Here is a 19,087-nt window from a genome sequence, read left to right as displayed (position 1 = left end):
CCTCATTCCTTCAGGTTCCTATGAGCACTGTGCACCTTCCAGAAAGGTAGCAGGGTTGCATGTGTTTTAAACTATCCTTAGGTTTCCCGTCCTTAGGGGAGCAGGAGGAAAAAAAAAGACTACAGCTTCACTGAAAGGGTTTTCTTAGCTCTCTTTGTGCCTTTTGTTCCATCTTGCTGCCAAAAAAAATATCCATGTTTGGGAACAGAGACAGGTTCCCAGGCTAAGAGACAATGAATCCTGGGGGTGTAAGGAAGGAATGATCTCTCTTTGGCAGAGTGTCTGCTGTAATGCTGTGCTGCTGCTGGGTAAATGCTCGACTCTTGTCTTCTACTGTATGTTTCATCATGAACTAAGGTGCTTCATTTTCCTTATTGAGACTGTTGAACCTTAAGGGTAGGTGCATACAAAGGATGAGGGCAGAGGATGGTTGTAGATAGTCCTTCTGCTTGGGTTATTTTTTCCAACCCCATGTTTTCAAATAGCTCTGGAGTTTTGACAGTCTCTACTAGGAGTCCCCTTGCAGCAAAGAGCAGAAAGAGAAAACATAAGCTAGTGGGAGTGGAAATTTCCTCTCCCCCTCTTTTTTGGTCTTATAAAACTCAGTGTGGGGGTGAATTTTTACAAATTTAGAGCAGATGGAGATTATTGCAGCAGAACTTTCTTGAGAGCTGACCCAAAGTGTGTCTTCAGCAGAAAGTACTTGGCTTCAGCCTGGCCTTTTCTAGCAAAACGTGGTGATCCATGTGTGCATTATTAAAGGGAAAAAAAATGAATACAAAATGTACATGCACATGCTTCTCTTCCAAAGACAGGGTGGGGAAAGAAGCATGTGATATGTTAGTCACATTAGTTACTATGCTATGGAGCACATGACAGTTTGTGATGAATACGGTCTAGAAATGCTAGTTCAGCATGAATTCCAGTTTTTACTAACAGTCTTTTTTGTCTCTGTCCCTGGACAGAAGCCTCTCTTGCAAACAGCAGCTCTTAGGGAAAGTGTAAGACGGAGAAGTCTTGGGTGAGCGTGGGGAGTGTGCTCAACCATGGTTCTCAGTGCAGCTGCTCTGCTAAAGAATCCACTGTTGCATTTCTCACTCCTTTTCCTTTAAACAAGAGGAAAATCACAATTCCTTATGAAGATTAAATTATGGCACCCAGTGTGCAACAAATGGATAAACAACCTAATCCAAGATAAAATAATACAGTCCAGAGATCTACTAACTTTATATTAACTTCAGATTATCATTTTGTCTGGGGGAAAAAGACAGTGGGTCTGATTACACGCCACATTTTGCTGGGGTAGATATGGAGGACATGGTATCCTCAGCCTCTGGGCTATGGGACTGTGGATGTACTTTTGGTGGGTGCCTACCAAGCACTTCTCTTTTACTGCCAAATCATTCCAGTTTCAGCACCCTGGCACCTCCTGGCAGCTTAAGTAAGTTTTGTCTTTTGGCAAAAAGAAGATAAACCCTGAAGTTTTTCAGCTGCTTCAGGAAAGAGGGCTGCTGAAGCAGAGGAACAAGATTAAGCAGACGAGTGTCTTTTCTAGCTGATCTCTGTGAGCGATTTCCAGAATCAAAACCTGTATTTCTACTTGAAGGGATTCATACTTTATCTGTTCCCAAAATCATTTTCCAATTTTATAATCTTAAAATGCAGAGGTGTTACATACTGTGTACAATGTCAACAATTATGTAAGGAAGGGGTAATCAGTAAAGTTCCACATCTGTTACCTTCTGCCTGTTCAAATGAAAGCTGCCAAGTATGCTATGTTAAACACTGGTTTTCTTCTCTAAAATGTAAAAAGAAACCACGCACACACACAAAAAAAACAAAACAAAACAGGAAAGATGAGATTATTTTCCTCTCAGGGCATCCAAAGTGAACAGTTACAACCTGACCAAACTAGAATGTTTTCAGTGAGTACTTTTACAGCTTTTTCCTTACAAATGTATATAATGTGCAGAAATGGGTTGCAGTCTTATTAAGGTTATGTCTTCATAGGAGAGTTAACTTGAGCTCAATACACTCAAACTGACTCCTCTAGAGTCAGTATACTCTGCGTGTGAGTGACCACACCATGAAATAACATGGGAGCAGCAGAGAGTGATTGTGTTGGCAACAGACAAATTGTACTAACTTGAACTCGAGCTTTCCCTAGCTAAGGTTAAAGCACTACAGCAGCTTAAGATCCTTGTGAGTGCAAGGAAAGGGAATTCAGAAGGGAGGGGGATATTCAGGTTTATTTCAAGTTAACTTTTAAGCAGAGATTAGCTTTAGGGCATGAGTTCACATCCACAGCCCAAACTGGTGAATGCAGAGCAAAGCAAAGAGGAAGTAAAAACCGAAAGTGTGCCATGTTGTCATTTTTGCCTGTCTGATGCATACATTGAATGATTTTTCCCTTTGGATGAATACTAGCTTGCATAAAATTCAAATAACTCAGCTGTCTACAGATGGGGGGAGGGAGTGTGGGAAGAGGAACAGAAGGAAGGAAATGGAACTGAGAAGATTGAATTAACCTTTCAATGTCTTGAATTTCAAGAAGGGAAGAATTATCTGCTCTTAAGTCTGTAAGCATGCCATTAAAATGTGAACAAGCCTTAAAAGCCACATTTGCCCCATGTTCCTAGATCTCTAGTTTAAAGGCCTTACAGAACAAAGGTTCAGATACAGGAGGCAGGAAAAAAAAATCTTATCCTTTGAACATCTATTTTAATCACAGAACTCTGGTAGAAAAATGAGTAAAAATGTCTGACATTTACACGGAAGATGTGCCTTTGATATTGAATTCAGTTTCAAAACATCCTTATCTATGTGTCTAGTAATGGCAGACAGTCTTCAAGAAGGTGAATGGTTTTCTCTGTGCTGGTTTCTGTTTCCATGAAATGGATTCTTTCAGGTATCTGCTCGAGCATTTGTTAATGCAGGGCAAAGCTTTAGAAAGGACTGATTCTGAAGTGCTCTGCTGGACTCTGAGTCAGAAGAATTAAATACCTGCTGATTCAGAAGCCTCCATGAAGAGTTATGGATGTCCAACGTGGCCTTGTGCTGGGCATCCTGAAATCAACTATTTGTTCAAAAACTTTATAATTCTGGAAAAGACTCAGTCTGGGGGCACATCCCTGTTTCTGGATGAAATATGCAGGAAGAAAAGCATTTTACAAAGCAACTAGCTGGAAATTGTTACTGTTTGTTAGTTATTTGGTATTGAAAGGACTTACGTTTGTCAATACTTTTGCAAGGTATCAGTAGGATCCATTTAAGACACAAATTGAGCACTTCCAAGTCCAGGATAGTATATCAAATAATTTGCTTGTAAATGAAAAAATAAACCAAAAGTAAATACTTTGCTGACATAGGGATAATCTTCCCATGAAATAAAAGCTGCTGCCATACAATATACAGGTATTACAGCAGACAGTGTCGTGCTTTGATTTCCATTTCCTTCTAATAAGACAATGACCCAGCATGAAGGCAAATAATTGCATGGCAGGATACCAGCTTTCAAAGGATCAGGAGGCATTGCAAAATTGATTCAAATTCTGGAGTATTCTAGCTTAGTTTCTACTAAGCCTGGTACAACAGTGAGCACAGCTGGGATACAGATATTTTACTTTCATTGGCTTCATTTTCTGATGAGGGCTGTTACTGGAATTAGACTTAAGTGGAGATGCAAGTGTTCAGAGAATATTCTAGGGTTGTACTAAGTCAGTACTCATATTGGGGATCCATGATGGAAATATGGCTTCAGTTCTGCAACACATACTGGTAATCATCACTTGTGGTCCCTGAAAACAAGGGATTTTTTTTAGTAGTAATCATCTCAGATCTACCAAGTTACTTTGTAGAATCTCTGTAAAACTGAGCAACTTGGCTGGACTTGTAAGATTATGCACTCAGCTATACAAATGGCTCGTCCTTCATGGTGTGGCTCTGGATATGGATGTACTGATGAGACAGGGATGCCATGGCACTCTGGCTCCTTGGTCCTAGGAGCCAGGGGCATCCGCCAAGCTCCTGGAGCTGTGCAGCAGCTGGGGAATGGTTCCCTCTACTTGTGAGCAGCCTCACACTGGGGCCTTGTCACTGTGCAGGGCAGTGCATTGTCATATGTCCTGACATGTGGGTGACAGTCCTATGTCATGTGGTGGGACTACAGCCATACACTGAATGTACTGGGGATGCTCTGCATGTGTCTGTGTGTTCAGAGGGGGAAGTGAGCCTGTGTGAGCTCCACGCTGTCTTGTCTAGCCTGCTGAAACTGGGTTGGGTGTCTGCTTGCGTGTCATGTAAGCAGGAAGGTACAAAATGCTACCATAAAATTTGGCCTGTGCCCTGATAAACACAAGGGGACAGATGCCACATCACTCCATTGTAATTTTAAGCAGTGATCTGAGAGGCAGACACCTTTGATCAGCTGTATTTTGGGGGTATAACCACACAGCCACTCATTGTTACCTCCCTTCTCTCTATATTTGCTGTCTTAGAAAAGGTGTCTAAGCATCAGGACTCCCAGGCTCTCCTCAACCTTTCAGAAACAGGCAGTGAGAACACAAAGTGAGCACAAAAGACTAAAATGGCAGCTTGGGACTGCATATGTCTGCCCCCTGCAAGGAACATTGGAAGCATTTGAAAGGGAGGTAGGGTAAGCTGGCACGAAATGGGGCATTCGGAGCCAGTTCAGAGGAGGGAAGACGCTGCCTTGGACTCCAAACCAGTGAGCAGGTGCTGTGCAGTGCCTGCCTACCTGCCTGCCTCTGCTGTCTGTCTCCTCGCGCTGCATGTGTTTTGTATGTCAGGTTTCTTGCCGTTTTAGTCCTGTCAACTGGCCAACCTATCTGCTGAAGAGCCAGCTGGAGTCCATGCTCTCCTGTGTTTCATCAGCAGAATTGCCAGCTTGTTCTGATTCAGTACCTTTACTGTTGTTGATAAGGCTAAACGAATCAGAAAGAACACAGCTATGGGTTCAAAATATAAATTCGGAAACCTCAGCCTGACACGAGGAAATGTCATTAGCTGTTCAAGTGGAGAAATGCAGACTGGCTGCAGGTACAGACCTCCCCTCTGAGCTCTGCATCCCCTGACCTTACCCATTTTATTATCTTTATACAGCACCTTCTAATGATATCACATCTTCTAATAGGGAAACAGGTTTAGATCGGATTAAAACCTAATCTACTGCAGGATTGTGATTCTTCCTTCTTTGGATACTAAACGTAAAACCTCTTAATGAGTGTTGTTAAGTATGTCTAGATACATTTTAGAATCCATGTTGGAAAACCTGAAGCAAACCCCTCGCAGCTATTGGCAGTACTTTAGTTTCCATTAATCCCATCCTACGCCTTATCAGTTTTTTTTTTCCTGTCACATATTGTCAGTTTTTCATGGGGGGGGGGGGGGGGGGGGTAAGCTTTTCCTGCGAGGATTTTTTAGGAACTAAAACCCGAATTCCCTTAAATGCTTTATTAAACCCACCTGCTATGGCTGCTGGCACCGCATGAGAGAGCAAGCTGTTGTAGTTACAACACGGCATGTGGGAACCACAGACTGCGAGGCACGGCTTTTAACACTTCTACTGCAAGCTCGCATCTCCTCACTAACTTACACTGACTTAGTTTAAGGGTGCTAAATTGTGTATTTTGAGATGCATTAGCTCTTTGTCAAAGGGCACTTCATTACTTCTGGTGTGCTTACACATTGGAAATGTTTGTGAGCCATCACTTTTGAAGCTTTGATTCGGGAAATACTTAAATACGATTGCAAGAAATGGAGAATCGCAGAACCAGTTGGGTTGGAAAAGATTTTTAAGATTATTAAATCCAACTGCTCCCCAGCATTGCCAAGGCCACCACTGCCCCTTGTCTCTAAGGGCCTTGTCTATGTGGCTTTAAACACTTCCAGGGATGGTGATGCCACATCCCTGTGCAGCCTGTTCCAATGCCTGACTGCTACTCAGTGAAGAAATTGTTCCTAATAAAAACCTTAGATTGGCTATAAGGAAGAAGATCTTTACTGTAAGGCTGGTGAGGCACTGGAACAGGTTACCCAAAGAGTGGCAAATGCTCTGTCCGTGGCATTGTTCAAAGCCAGGCTGGACAGCCTTGGCTGACATGGTTTAGTGCGAGGCATCCCTGCCCATGCAGGAGGGTTGGAACTGGATGATCTTATGGTCCTTTCCAACCCCAGACATTCTGTGATTCTAAGTCGTGGTGCCACCAACTGCAGTCACTCTCTGGACACCTCACAGCCCGCGGCAGCTGAGTCATTGTTAAGGTTGATGAACGACAGAAAAACGCCAATCCCCGGGGTGCGGTTCCCGGCTGTCGTGTGACAGTGCCTGAGGCGCCGGGCAGCTCGCGGCCATAACGGACAGCAGCCATCCCGCTCGGGGACGTTGGTTCCCCCTTGTTGAGGCTCCATTCCCGCCCGGGACCCCGCCGACGGCCTGAGGCGGACCCATTGCTACCGGTAGTACCCAGGTCCCCTCAGCTCCCCTCAGCGAGGCCCCGCCCCTCCTCTCGACACGTGACCCTGAGGGGAGGGGGAAGGGAAGAGGAGCGGGGAAAGGGGGGCCGCGCGCGCGCTGCACCTGTCAGTCAGCGCGTCACTTCCGCCCGTTGCCGCCGCTACCGTTGAGGGACCCCCCCGCTCGCGGTAGGAGCGAACGAGCGGCTGAGGGGGGCAGTGCACGGCGGCCCGGGGCGAGGGCACGGGGGCGGCGTGGCGAGGCCTTGCGACGGGAGAGCGGAGCGGAGAGGAGCGGAGAGGCCCGCGCCGGCCCCCGGGCTAGGAAGAGGCGGAGGAACCTGCTGCTTGGTGTGCTGAGGACGGCGGGGAGGGCGAGTCACCCGGCAACGGTGAGGGGCCGCGGGGCGCATGCGCAGCGCTGTGCGGGCCGGGGGTTCTGGTGGTCATGGTGGTGGTAGTGGTAGTGGTGGTAGTGGGTGGGGGTGTCCGCCCTTCAGGCTCGGGGGAGGGGGGGCCCAGGCCGGGTCTCCGGTTCGGAGGTGGTTGAGGGGTAGGGACAGTGTGGCGTCAGGCTTCAGGAACCTTCTGGCACCGGGACGGGAGCGGGAGCTTCCTCGTGTGGGCAGCGGCGGGCGCGCCCGCGCAGGGCTACGCGGTGCAGAAGTTGCTAGAGCCTCTCGGAGGGAGCTGTCAAGCGGTTGCACTTGTGTGGCTGGGGCCTCGGGGGCAGCCCTGGCAGCCTGCGGGGTTTTCTTGGCTCTTCCAGCAGAGTTGTCTGCTGAGCCTGTTCCCTCCTCCCACGGTGGATCAGCTCTGTTCCCCCCTGCGATGGGGCTTGGCGCGCTGACAGCGTTAGCCTGGTAGCTCCCTGCCAGCAAAGTTGTTCTCAAGAAGTTAAAGAAGCGTAGTCACTAAATCTTGTGTGAATAAGAAGGCAACGCTAGCACGGAGAACACTAGGTTACGGGCACGGCACTCCATCCTGTGACTGTATCTTCTGAGGAATCTGTCAGTGTGGCTGCTTCCATTGTTCTTGGAAGCTCCTTAGGGGTTTAAACGTTTGAGTGTAAATGCTTCTTGCTACCAAAGAGTTGCTTCAGTATGAGATGTTCCAGTGTTAGGGTACTTCTTCCAAGTTTGAAAAAAGCACCCAACCACAAAATAACTGCAATTGAACACTGCAACTTGAACTTTCAATACTTCATTCTTACCCTGGAGTTCCGGGGTCCGGCAGCACTTACAAATTTGAACAGGGGAGGGGAAAAAGGTAACGAATGAAGAAAATGAATAGTACCAAATCATTCTTGCCTGCTCAAGAAAAACAAAACAATATATAAAATGCGACACAGTTGTTTATTTTTTTGTCAGGCACGTATTCCCAAGTGTTCCCAGGGATGGAATAGTTAGTCTGATTTTGGAATAATTTGTTGAACTGGATTAGCATTTAGGGTTGAAGTTTTTCTGTTTTATGTTCAGTTTAATGTGTCAACATAAAAAAGATAAAAAAATACTTTGTGGGCCTCTATTAGAGAAATTCACTGTCTTAGTCTGTTTGTTTCCCTTCTCTTTTCTTTTTACTGCTTATTACCAGTAAATTGCTTTATATGTTCTTTGCTGCATAGCTTTGAAGGTATTTACAGTATTTTGTTACCTGCATTGTCTGTGTTTTGCATGTTGTCTAGCACCATAGGAATCCTTTGCTTGTCTTGACAATGTTACAACAAGGAATCAAATATCCCGATGTTCTGAAAGTATCAAACTGGAAATTCACAGTATTATTTTAGAAAAAACCAGTCGAGTGTTTCATGGTTACATTTAAAGATGTTGACCAGGAGAAGCTCCTGATCATTTCTAATGCTTGCAGATTCTGACATGGACAATGTCTCAGAACATCTGAGCTTAGGAAATGACAGTTTGTATCTGCTGAGTCAGTTTGGGCTCTCGCTGTATGCACTGTAACATTGGAGGACCTTCTAATAGCTCATAAAAAGTCTTAATTTAACATTTATGGCTCATAACAGACCTGTGCAAGCAGTGAATTTCTCTTTCTCATGTATATAACACCATGTTTGCAAAAGCAGGTGAGGCTGAAGAAATATTCCATGCATTTGGAACAGACAGTAACTGTCATGAAAGCCCCGACCTTCTGTGTGTGAAGGCTTTTTGTGGTGCTTTTCCCCTTTTCAAATACTCAACCTTTTGATCTCTGCTGAAATTTATAGCTCAGCAGTGATGCCCTATTCTAGGACTCATTAGAAAGTGAATAAAATCTGCCAAGCCTCTTATAGTTTCGATTTTTATTATTCCTCTTTGGTTCTTGTTTTGGTTTCCCCTCCCCAACCCTGCCCTAAGAAGCTGTAGTTGTAAGGAAGAGGAACTGCTATCAGTAGAAGAATGCCTTCAAGTTGTCCTTAAATCCTGTGCATAACACCAGGTTACGTTTTGCTGCCATGTTAGCACACAAAACAAAAGTCTAGCAGCCATTAGGATGAGAGTGAATCGACTTCTTGCAGGGCAAGGCAGTATTTGCATCTGTGAGGGTGGAAGATGGTAAACCATTTTAACTTCTTTTTTCCCCCCTTGTATTGCAAGTCCAGTTCTATATTTATTAATCATTTGAAATGTGGAAACTGTTACTTAAGAGCTAAAAAAAAATAGCACTTTATCCGGGACATTTGAGGAGGAGATATAGAATTGAAGGAGTATTTAATCTTCTGTGAAGGGCCATTGAAGAGGGAGATTTGTTACATGTCATGCAGTTTTTAAAGTAATGAATGTATCAGTTATTCATCAGAGAAGCTGTATGTCTTGTGTCAAAATTGTTTCCAGGCAGAGAATCCAGGAATTCTGCATTGTTCCCTGAAAAGTCAGTGAAACTGGGCAAGTCATTTTGAGTCTCTTGCTGACCATTACCTTCTTCAAATTCTAAATTTTACCTGCAAAGACTTTGGGAATGGTGACCTGTCTGAAGGCTTTAGCAAATTCAGATTTGGCTTTATAGTTTTGTACTGGCCTCGTAGCCAACTGCTGGGATTTGTGGGTGTTCGGTCAGTTCAGATGAATTCTATGTATTCTTACAGCCTAAAAGAGAATCTGTTTGTTCCTGCATCTGTTTTTTTTTGTAAAGCTGTGGGTTTTTTTAAGTCTTAAACCCCGTATTTTAGGTGATGATAGTGCTGAAAGCCTGTTTTGCTTGGAACATATGGGTGGAGTCATTCAGTGCAAGACATGGGCATTATTTTGCACCTGGATCTAGGACCATATTCTGATTATAGTGAAATTAATAGTTCTGATAGTAACAAATAAGGCTGCTCTTGAGGTGTCTCACTTGTGAATGTGTAAAATTTTATACTGTACATTTGTCTTAGAAAAAAGGAAACTTGAGCTTAAAATAAAGATACTGCATTATATTAATGTTCACACAGCTTGTAACAAAGACTGTGCCTGCAGAGGCTTTTTGGTATTGAGGGTTTTATTTTCCTTGCTATCTGGAGCTTTGTAAGGACGTTAGGGTGGGGCAGCTGCTCGGCCAGAACAGAGGATCTGGTGGGAGCCCTGAATGGATTGTCCAGGTTCCAGTCTCCCTACCTGCTCTCTTCATATGTCTCTTCTGTTTAGTGTGTTCCCTGCAGTGTGTTTGGGATTAAAATTTGTGCTCAGCTGTGTAGGATAATAATACTTGGACAAAATTGAAAAGATGAAAGCTGAAATCTGATGAATGCCGTTCTTTCTTCCTTTATTTGCTGCCTGTTTTTTTAAGCATGTAAAGGGTTTGGTTTTTTTTCCCCCCTTTTTGCCGAACTTCACATTTAATTAAATCTTTTGTTGTCACTCTTTTATTGTCATCGGGTTACTTAATTTTTAGGCTGCAATGTCATTTCTAACCTTGTGATTCTGGTGGTATTTTCAGAATCGGTCATGACCAAGTTGTGACAAGAATGGATTGTAGAGGAGACCTCATTAGCAGTCCCCTCTCTTCTGCCCCCTTTCCCCCTTTCTTTTCTCTCCCCCTTTTCCCTTACAATTCAAAGAGTCATTGAACTCTTCATTAAGATGTCTTACTCCTTCAGTGGGGATGCTAACAGTGTCCTTTATTTTGGTGGCACGTGGTCATCGTTATGATAGAGGCAGTGTTTCCATAGTGAATTGGCCATTCTGTAAGGTGTTGAGTTCCAATGTGAATTTTTGCTTACCTGCTCAGCAGGGAGAGAAACAGGCTGATGATAAATGTATGTAATAGGATAACTTACGTATAATAAATTAAATACATAATCTATTTATAGTTTGCTTTTTTTGGTGTCTCTGTGGTAGCTTGACTTCTGTTCCAAAGTCTGGCTTTAACAGCAGTGACAATTGTTAAGCTGCTTTGGATTTATAATGTGAACCTCTCAAGCTGCATAGTTTTACTGATAATTTCTTCCTGTCTGTTACCTCAGTGTACTTTTATAACGCTATTGCACTTAAGTTATTATCTGATGTAGTGGCAATTATACATTTGTGGCTGGTGAAGTACAGCTTTACTTTGGGGGGAGGCAAGTAGCATGAATATAATTAGCTGTTACACAAGATACAAAAGCCTTTTTATTTATTAACTACTGTTGTTAAGAATGTGACGGGATCTGTGTGAGCAGGAAGTTTCTTTATAATTCTGCACATGTGCATTGGCAGCAGCAGCTGAGAGCAAATCTGGCAGTGTTCAGTGGTGGGTGTGAAGCAGTGAGCAAACATCGACTTCTTTCTGGTATTGCTGATGGTTTTATTGAATTCCTCCTGCTACAGTGTAGTTATAGAAGGATTCCGAGTTGCTGTAATGCTGTTTAAAAGCCTTTGGAGTTCATCTAGTAAGTGAATATAAAATACTATTTTTGCATATCAAACCACTTGAAAATCAGCTCACATTTTGGTGATCTCTCAGCTTGCTCTTAAAATGTAAAATCGTTTTGGAATGTTGCTTAAATCAGTCACTGTGTTTAAGGGTTTACTAATGCAATTGCAATGCAGCTGCTAGAGTGCTTAATTTGGTGCTTAAAACTTGAACCTTTGTAGGTTTCGGTTTTTTTTTTTCATCCTTATTTTGCATTTCATCTAACCAAAGCCTGCCCACTTTCCTGCCTCTCGTGAAGATCTGTATTGGATGATGGGCTTTTTCACAGAAAGTCTAATCGGGTGCTGGCAGCTGAAATTGTAGACTAAACTTAAATGAGTGGGAAACAAATCCTAATCAATACTGTTGTCTCTTGGCTTGTAAGTTTTAAAAATAAAATCCCACATTTCCTCAATTTCAGGAATATCTTTTTTCAGAGGAGCTTTCGTGAGTTGTTTTGTTGCTTTCTTCCGTGGTAAGGACATCAAGGCTTATTTTGAATTGGTCTAATTTGTAAATTAAGTAGCTTGCTACTGCATTTCCACGAAGCAAAAATTACATTCTACTAAATCTGCTGTTGTATTTTTGTTTTGTGCTTTTATTTGCTTGATCCCTTTAACCAGTATTTTGAGTGTTTTCTGAGTGCTAGTGGCAGATGATGGAGAATTTCAGCTAATTGAGGTCCTGTGTGTGTGTGTGTGTGTGAGAGAGAGAGCACACGTGAAGGCAGGTACATGCAAGTACCGAGTTTATTAAATAGCTGGTGTTCCTGCTTCTGCTGACTCCTGTGTTTGTGTGCAAAACTGCCACAAGCTTGTTGGCTTTTGATTCCTGTTTAAGCAGAAAGCAGATGTGTCAGTGAAGAGTTAATAACCATGTTAAGAAACTAAGGGAGCAGGGAAGTTGAACATGCTTGAAAATACATTTATTCTGACATGGTTTCCTTCAACACTGCGAGTTAAACTCTGTAGTTACACTTATTTTAAAACATTCTGCTTTCATGGGAATGAGGAATAAATTCTTAAGAAGTCCAGCTTATGAAATTTGAAATAACAGCTGAGCCCAATTGTCTAATTTGCCAATCCAGACTTTTGACACCAAAATGTCGCCCAATAGCTGATTTCCCTTACAGTCAGAGCAAATCTTGCTTTAAGAATCTATTTCAAGCTAATCTTCTGGTTTTAAAACGTCTATCCTTAAACAGTTTTTGTTTTGACTACTCATTTTAATGAGTACTTAAATGTTGCTTTAAAATTGATGATGCTTTTTACATGAAGGATATTCTGTGTGTATATTTAAGCCCTTGCCCAGCTCTGTATGTTTTCAGCTATTCTCTTGAGACAAATAGTATTTGTCCTTTTGTGTGTCCTGGGTTTGTGGTAGTGCTCTGTTTGTTTCCTAAAAGCTTGGGATAGGAGTTTTTAAGGGCTTTTAACTTTTATTTTCTCTTTTCCTCCAAGCTGTCTCTTGCCCCAACTTGCCACCTTTTCAATTTTGAGTGGATTAATCCAAATGAGCAAAATACTCTTATTTTTATTTATTAGTCAAATAAAAGCTGAAGATCAGATGAGTGAAAGCTCCTTTTATCTTGCTAAAACTCAAGAGCAAAGAGCAGACTGCTGGCTGCCATTTTTTAAAGCCATAAACTGTGTGTAGCAGTTGCCAAGTGAGGCTGTATGTTCTACAGGGAGCTGGTACACCAGTGTCCCCGGCAAACCCTATGGCTCAGGCTTAGGCCTGACAGCAGGATCCGGGTGATATCCCTACATGAGGAAAGTTTCTGTGACTCCGAGTTGGAATCTGTGTCATAAGTTTAGGACATCAGTTTGAAATTCTTAGGATCTGTTATAACTTTGAACATTTCAAACTTAGCTGAAAACAAAATTCTTTATTTGGATTTAAAAGTATGTTTACTATATGAATCCAGAGGGATATCATGGATTTTTGCTAGTTATAAGAAAGTCATGTAAGTAACATAATAGATGATTTTATTTATCAAATATAGAGTAAAAAAATAAAAACTTGGAGGCACCTTTTTTTTTTTTTTTTTGAGGAATGTATTTGTAACTAAACCTCCTTACCTGCAGAAACGAGCCTCCTTGGAGTAGAGGATGTGTCTGGGTTCTGTTTGGAGCCAGTGTGAGGGCATGTGGGTGGGTGACAGGATGCAGCACTGAAAAAGCCAGTCTCAAATTGAGGTGTGTTTCCTGAGAAGTAGGGGCAAGCGATTGCCCTTTAGCACTTTTATTCCTATCTCAAAATCTTACTTAGTTTTTACTTTTCATGTTTAAAAAAAAATTACTGTCTCCTAATCTCACAAAAATAATACATTAAAAATAGAGCAGAATGGCAGGCATTGTTAGGTTTGGTTTTGGCTTCACAGGTGATACGAATTTCTTGCTAGATAAAACAAGCAAATAAAAGAATTGCTTAAATAGTTGAGACTTGTGGCAGAAATTCTACAGGCAGATGAATGTTCTCATTCCTATGGCATGGTTTCTGTTTGTAGCCTTTTTTTATCTTATTTTTACTCCTTGTTTTTTCATTCCTTTGCTTTAAGGGAGGGTGGTGGAGCCCTGAGGACTTCAATTTAAAAAGACACCCATATATTTGTAATTTAGCCAGTAATGTAAAAGCTAAGCTAATTTTAAGTCTAAACTTTCATATGTATTCCTCAGATACTAGCAGTTAGCTTTGTATTCTGTGTTTTCTTTAGTGGCATTTCATATGTGGGTGTGAATACTTCTTTGGTTGCCAAGATAAGTGAATGCTATTATGATGGCGAAATGAGACTTGTGGTGCTGTTTTCCCAGCAGGCTCTTGCCTGGTACTTGCCTTATTAACAACAGCTACATCAAAGAAACAACAACAAAAAGCCCCCAAACAAAACAGCAAAACCTCCAAAACCCCTTTTTTAATAAGGGATAAGAGCACTGAAATAGATGGAATGAAACTCAATGTTTTACCCTCATTTAAGGTTCTTGGGGGTGTTGCATAGGACATAGTATGGTGGGTTTTTTTCAGCCTCTTTCAAAGATGGTCCCAATAAGGTGTATTTCTAGTTTTCTGTAGTTACATTTTGTGGAACATCAGTGTAGCTTAGGCAGTCTTTGTAAGTGTTTGTAGTAACAAGGGGGGAGATAGATGAGACAGGTGCAACCAGACTATTTCTACTAAAGCACAAGCTGGTGTGTTGTTTTAATTACTGTGGTTCCCTTGATAGGACTTGTGCCTCCCAATTTCACAGCCTACATGACTCACATGTTCAAAAGGGTCAGGATAAAAGGGGCAAAACTGCAGGTAGTTGAATGGATCACTTCCTGTTTTCTGAAATGTTTGATCATGGCAAAAAAAATCCAAACAAACCCAAAAATGAATCCCTCCCCAGACTCTTGCTTAGGATTTGTAAAAGACTCTAGAAGTAATACTGAAGGTTAGATATCTTGTCGTAGTTTTCATATGTTGTCTGCATTAAACTGGTGTACATCTTGAGTCAAGGGAGACCAAGTGGAAAAGCTGTTGAACAATATAGGAAGAGAAGATATAATATATAATTTCTGAGCCTTTCCTTCAGTGATAGGTGATAACATATGAATGATGATAACCCCTATAAAACTATGTTTAAAGTATGATCATGGGTTGTAAATCCGGTTTGGCTGTAGCAAGGAGACAATCAGGCTGCTTTGACTTCATTGTTACATTGCCAAGTTAGTGAAAAAAAGACAACAGAAAGACTTCTATTTTACTGTCTCTTGAATGAGGTTGATATTCAGGTAGCCTGTTTATCTGCAGCGCCTGGTGAAAATGGCAATGCTTTAATGTCAGCTAACTAAGCACAAAGTTGTGTTTGTTAAGGAAGCTGGACCACAAGATTGTTCATTTGGTGCTGAATTATAAAGAAGTGGTTGCTTCTAATTTGCTTTTTATTGGGTGATGATTGTTTTGATGTTTATTTGAAGGTTGGTTGGTTGGTTTGAGCAAGGCAGCCTGAAGCATTGTGGCAGATCCATCAAAGGGTTTTTTTTCCCAGCTGCCATTAACCCCACTAACATGAGCCTGTCTGATTCCTTGTGGATACGTGGTTGACTTTGGTAGAACTTCAGAAAATAAACTGCGTGCATCTTCAGATTTTAAAGTTGCATGATATGTTGGGATTGTTTGAAATCTACAAGAGACAGAGAGAGATGACAAAGAACAGGAGACAGTATTGGTTGGCATTGCTTACATCATTAGGCAAAGATTTAAACACTTTTAAGCTTGAGATATTTTTTTCCTCTAGGCCTCAATGCAAGAAAATTGTGAGGAGGTCGAAGCAGTATTGTATAGAGCTTATGGCTGGCTCAGTTTTAATGCATGGGTGCAGTGTGGGGAGGATTTGGAGCAGGAAAACATCGTTTTTTTCAGACTACTGGAAGGGCTCTGGATTCCTGGTCTCCCAGGCTAGTGAATGGACTGGCATTTTGGTACTGAAATGAGAAGTGGGTGTTAGGACTTTGAAAGTGAAGATGAAGTTGATTTTTTTTTTTCTGATGTGGAATAGAAACAAGAGCCAATGTGATGGAACAAAGAGAGGGAAGGTACTTTAATCATATCTGTCAGCTGAATTCTCATCTTGATCTCAAATTATGAAATGGAAGGTTTTAAAGCCAGGGAAAGCTTTTTTTTTATTGTGTAGCTTTGGTGGTATGTGGTGTGTGTTGTGTTTGTGTGTGTACATGTATGTCTCAGGCTAGTTTTGCCCAGTTACCGTTGCTTGAGTTTAATTAGAACAGGTAATAGGTGAGATTAAGGAGTTGAGATGACCCTTTGACTGTACCTGGCCATTAAATGAACTCCACTGTGTCATGAAGCTGCAATTTAAATGTTCAGTACAACACAAGACCAAAAGGCAATTACTGTGGTTCGTAGCTACTTTGAGAGCTGAGAATGTGAAAAATGTGCAGATAGTTGGGATTCTAAAAAGTGACAAAAATGTGTCTGGCTCAAGGGAACCTAATTTGGGGGAAGTTGTTTCCTGTATTCAGATCTCATGATATGGGTTTCGATATTGGGCTTTGAACTGGAAATTAAGACACATAATCGACTTCCTAGATCTGTACCACTGAAAACTATTTGACTCTCTATGCTCCTTAGTTAGGACTTTGGTTTTGGGCGTGCTATTTAAAGATGGGGTGTTAAGCCAGAGATCCTTCTAAAAACTTTATAGCCACAAAATGTTTTAGTATGGCAGGTACTATGAAACACTTCCGTCCAACCTACTATATCCTTTGTGGTTCTTTAGAAAAAGAATGAGTCTGAAAATCATTTCATAATTGCTAAGCCTTAGCTGTCCCATGCTTTTGCTTTACATTTGGTTAACTCCTAAGTGAAGAAAGGGATTTGCTTTTTTGTATGATGTCTTTATACTTTCAGAACAAGAAACGGATGATTTAACAAGGAGAATTCCTCAAATGTGATGTTTAGACTTGTGACTGAGTTTAAAACTGCTGAAAACTTTATGATCTGATAATGTTTTCCTTATTTTCAGATTAACTGCTGAAGTACTGATCGAGTTCTGCTATTCTTCAATGAGGAACTATAGGCTGATCTTTTGCCATAATCTTAAACAACCATAAATGACAAAAGAATGCTTGGTCAGTGAGGGCAGCTGGCGCAGAAAACGTTTTTCAAACTCGGCTGTTTAAGTACTCTGAGGTGGGTTGCTTCAACTGCTTTACTCAAGCTATTAAAAAAGAAAAGGAAGTGTGGATTTCAGTGTGAAAATTCTGTTAGAATTTATCAAACCATTAGTAATCAGAGGATTAAGTTTGATTGCGGTGCTTTGTCTGGCGGTCTGTACTTCATGGTCTGTGTGCCATCCTCTGTGAAAATGACTGCTTGCATTTAAGCAAGTATGTTTTCTTTTTTGAGTATTTATTTTGAAAAGACAGGTTTTTCTCTGCTAAAGGAAGTATTTTGGTTCTGACGGGTTAACAGTTTAACTGAAACACACTGTCTTTAGTAATACCTCTGTTATCTACTTAGATCCTTTATCAAGCAAAGACTTGCAAATAAAGCTGGAGCTTCTGCATGGTGGGAAGAATGGTGTCACTGAGCATCTAGAAACTAGTTTTGGAGGTTAATGTTTATTAAATGTTTAATTTGATGCAGCTGTTAAAAGCTCTATTGTACAGACCAGAAAATGCTGAACATATTAGAAGTTGATTGCAGTGGAGTTGCGTACCACAAAATACTTTATCATTTCATGTAACTGAAGCCTGTGGGTTTGGTATGATCCACTAGTTTAATTTCCTCTTGATAGGTTTTTGTGTTGGGTTTCCAAGGCCTGACCGATAAATACCGTCAGGAAACATACAGAAGAATCTCTCTTCTGAAGCACCTTAGGACTTAAGCAACAGTGTTGTAACTGGAATTTTCTGTGTTTTCTTTGCTGCTATATATGTTCTTCTCAGTCCTCTATTGAGAATTGGTCATGACATCTATCTTGGTTATAGTTGTTTCTCTAGTTAGCTGTACTTGGAGTCATTATAGAACCTGTCATTAAATCAGACAACAGACTGAAAGAGACCAAAGAGTATTTGCATTAGGTGATTAAACCAGCGTGCACTGAAGTATGATTTTTGGTTTTAATTCCTCTTACTTGACAGAAAAGACAGCTTTGATTTTTGGCTGCAAAAAGATATGAGGAAGAGCTCCTCCCCTTCCTTGAGTAACTGCAACTCTGTTCTTGCTAACAAAATATTTGGAATTCCACTTGATGAGCTGCAGCAAGAAGGGCAACCAGACAATGAGGTTCCATTCATAGTCCGCCATGTGGTGGACTATATTGAGGAACATGGTATGTATTATCTTGCTGTACTTGAATGTGTTGAACTGTTATTCTTACAGAATAAATTATGGGGTTTGTAAGCTGTATTTTTTTGAAGAGTACTTTTTCTAAAGTTACTTATATTTAATTGGATGTGATTTAGTTGGAATTTTTTTTTTGGTGATACACACTTTCTTTAGTCCTTCTGTTGCATTTGATTATCACTTTTTTCTAACTGAGACTAATGCAGTCAGCTTATCAGGATAGTTCATAGGAAATGGCATGGTTTAGGCACTGTAGCACTCAGCTTACTGTACTGTTAGCTGGGCATAAGAATGTATTTGCTGGGAAAAGGACTGCTGAAGTCTTGCAAAACTGTTGTCCAGGAAGTGTTTCAGTCAGTGTATGAATTGTCCATATCTGGTTATCAATATTTTCTGCAATATTTGTCCATACTAGATCTAAAAGTTTATTTCTGCAATTTCTTTCTAACTCAGGGGGTCTGGAACAAGAAGGACTTTTTCAAGTCAATGGGAATGCCGAGACAGTGGAGTGGCTTCGGCAACGATATGATAATGGAGAAGATGTGGACCTGGTTAAAGAAGCAGATGTACCCTCAGCTATCAGCCTTCTTAGGTTTTTTCTTCAAGAACTTCCAGAGCCAGTCATCCCTGGCAGTTTGCACATACATTTAATGCAGCTTTCTCAAGGTAATAATTATTTTTGCTTCAATGTTTGTATTATTTTAAGAGTAAAAAACAGTATTAAATGGAGATTTGTAGTGGCACTGGGGTGTCTTTGGTGCTCTGTGTGATCATGTGTGTATCAGGAGGCATTTAAATAACCTTTTCTTAGCACATACCTCAAATAAATAGGTCTTTTTAGGAAACTCAGGCTGCATTCAAAGGCACAGTTTATCTATCATAGAGGAAAACAGTG

General features: G+C 41.3%; 1 protein-coding gene across 4 annotated transcripts in view; it reads left to right on the top strand.

Moving 5' to 3' along the window:
- Positions 1-6,626: 6,626 nt before the first annotated feature.
- FAM13B (family with sequence similarity 13 member B) overlaps positions 6,627-19,087 on the top strand; it is a 51,244-nt gene continuing 38,783 nt past the window's right edge. For 3 of the 4 annotated variants that reach the window (XM_005147237.4, XM_031047360.2, XM_031047357.2), the window contains exons 1-4: positions 6,627-6,866; positions 16,868-17,034; positions 17,988-18,178; positions 18,646-18,858. In XM_005147237.4, the coding sequence (XP_005147294.2) occupies positions 18,022-18,178; positions 18,646-18,858 (370 nt within the window). In that variant the 5' untranslated portion in view covers positions 6,627-6,866; positions 16,868-17,034; positions 17,988-18,021. Of the gene's footprint in view, positions 6,867-11,209; positions 11,318-16,867; positions 17,035-17,987; positions 18,179-18,645; positions 18,859-19,087 lie in introns of those variants that run through there. The other variant, XM_031047358.2, reaches the window with a different exon arrangement.

Source organism: Melopsittacus undulatus, chromosome 10, assembly GCF_012275295.1.
Source record: "Melopsittacus undulatus isolate bMelUnd1 chromosome 10, bMelUnd1.mat.Z, whole genome shotgun sequence".
Lineage (NCBI taxonomy): Eukaryota > Metazoa > Chordata > Aves > Psittaciformes > Psittaculidae > Melopsittacus > Melopsittacus undulatus.
Note: the sequence above shows the minus strand (reverse complement) of the source record. Positions and strands in the feature narration are given on the sequence as shown.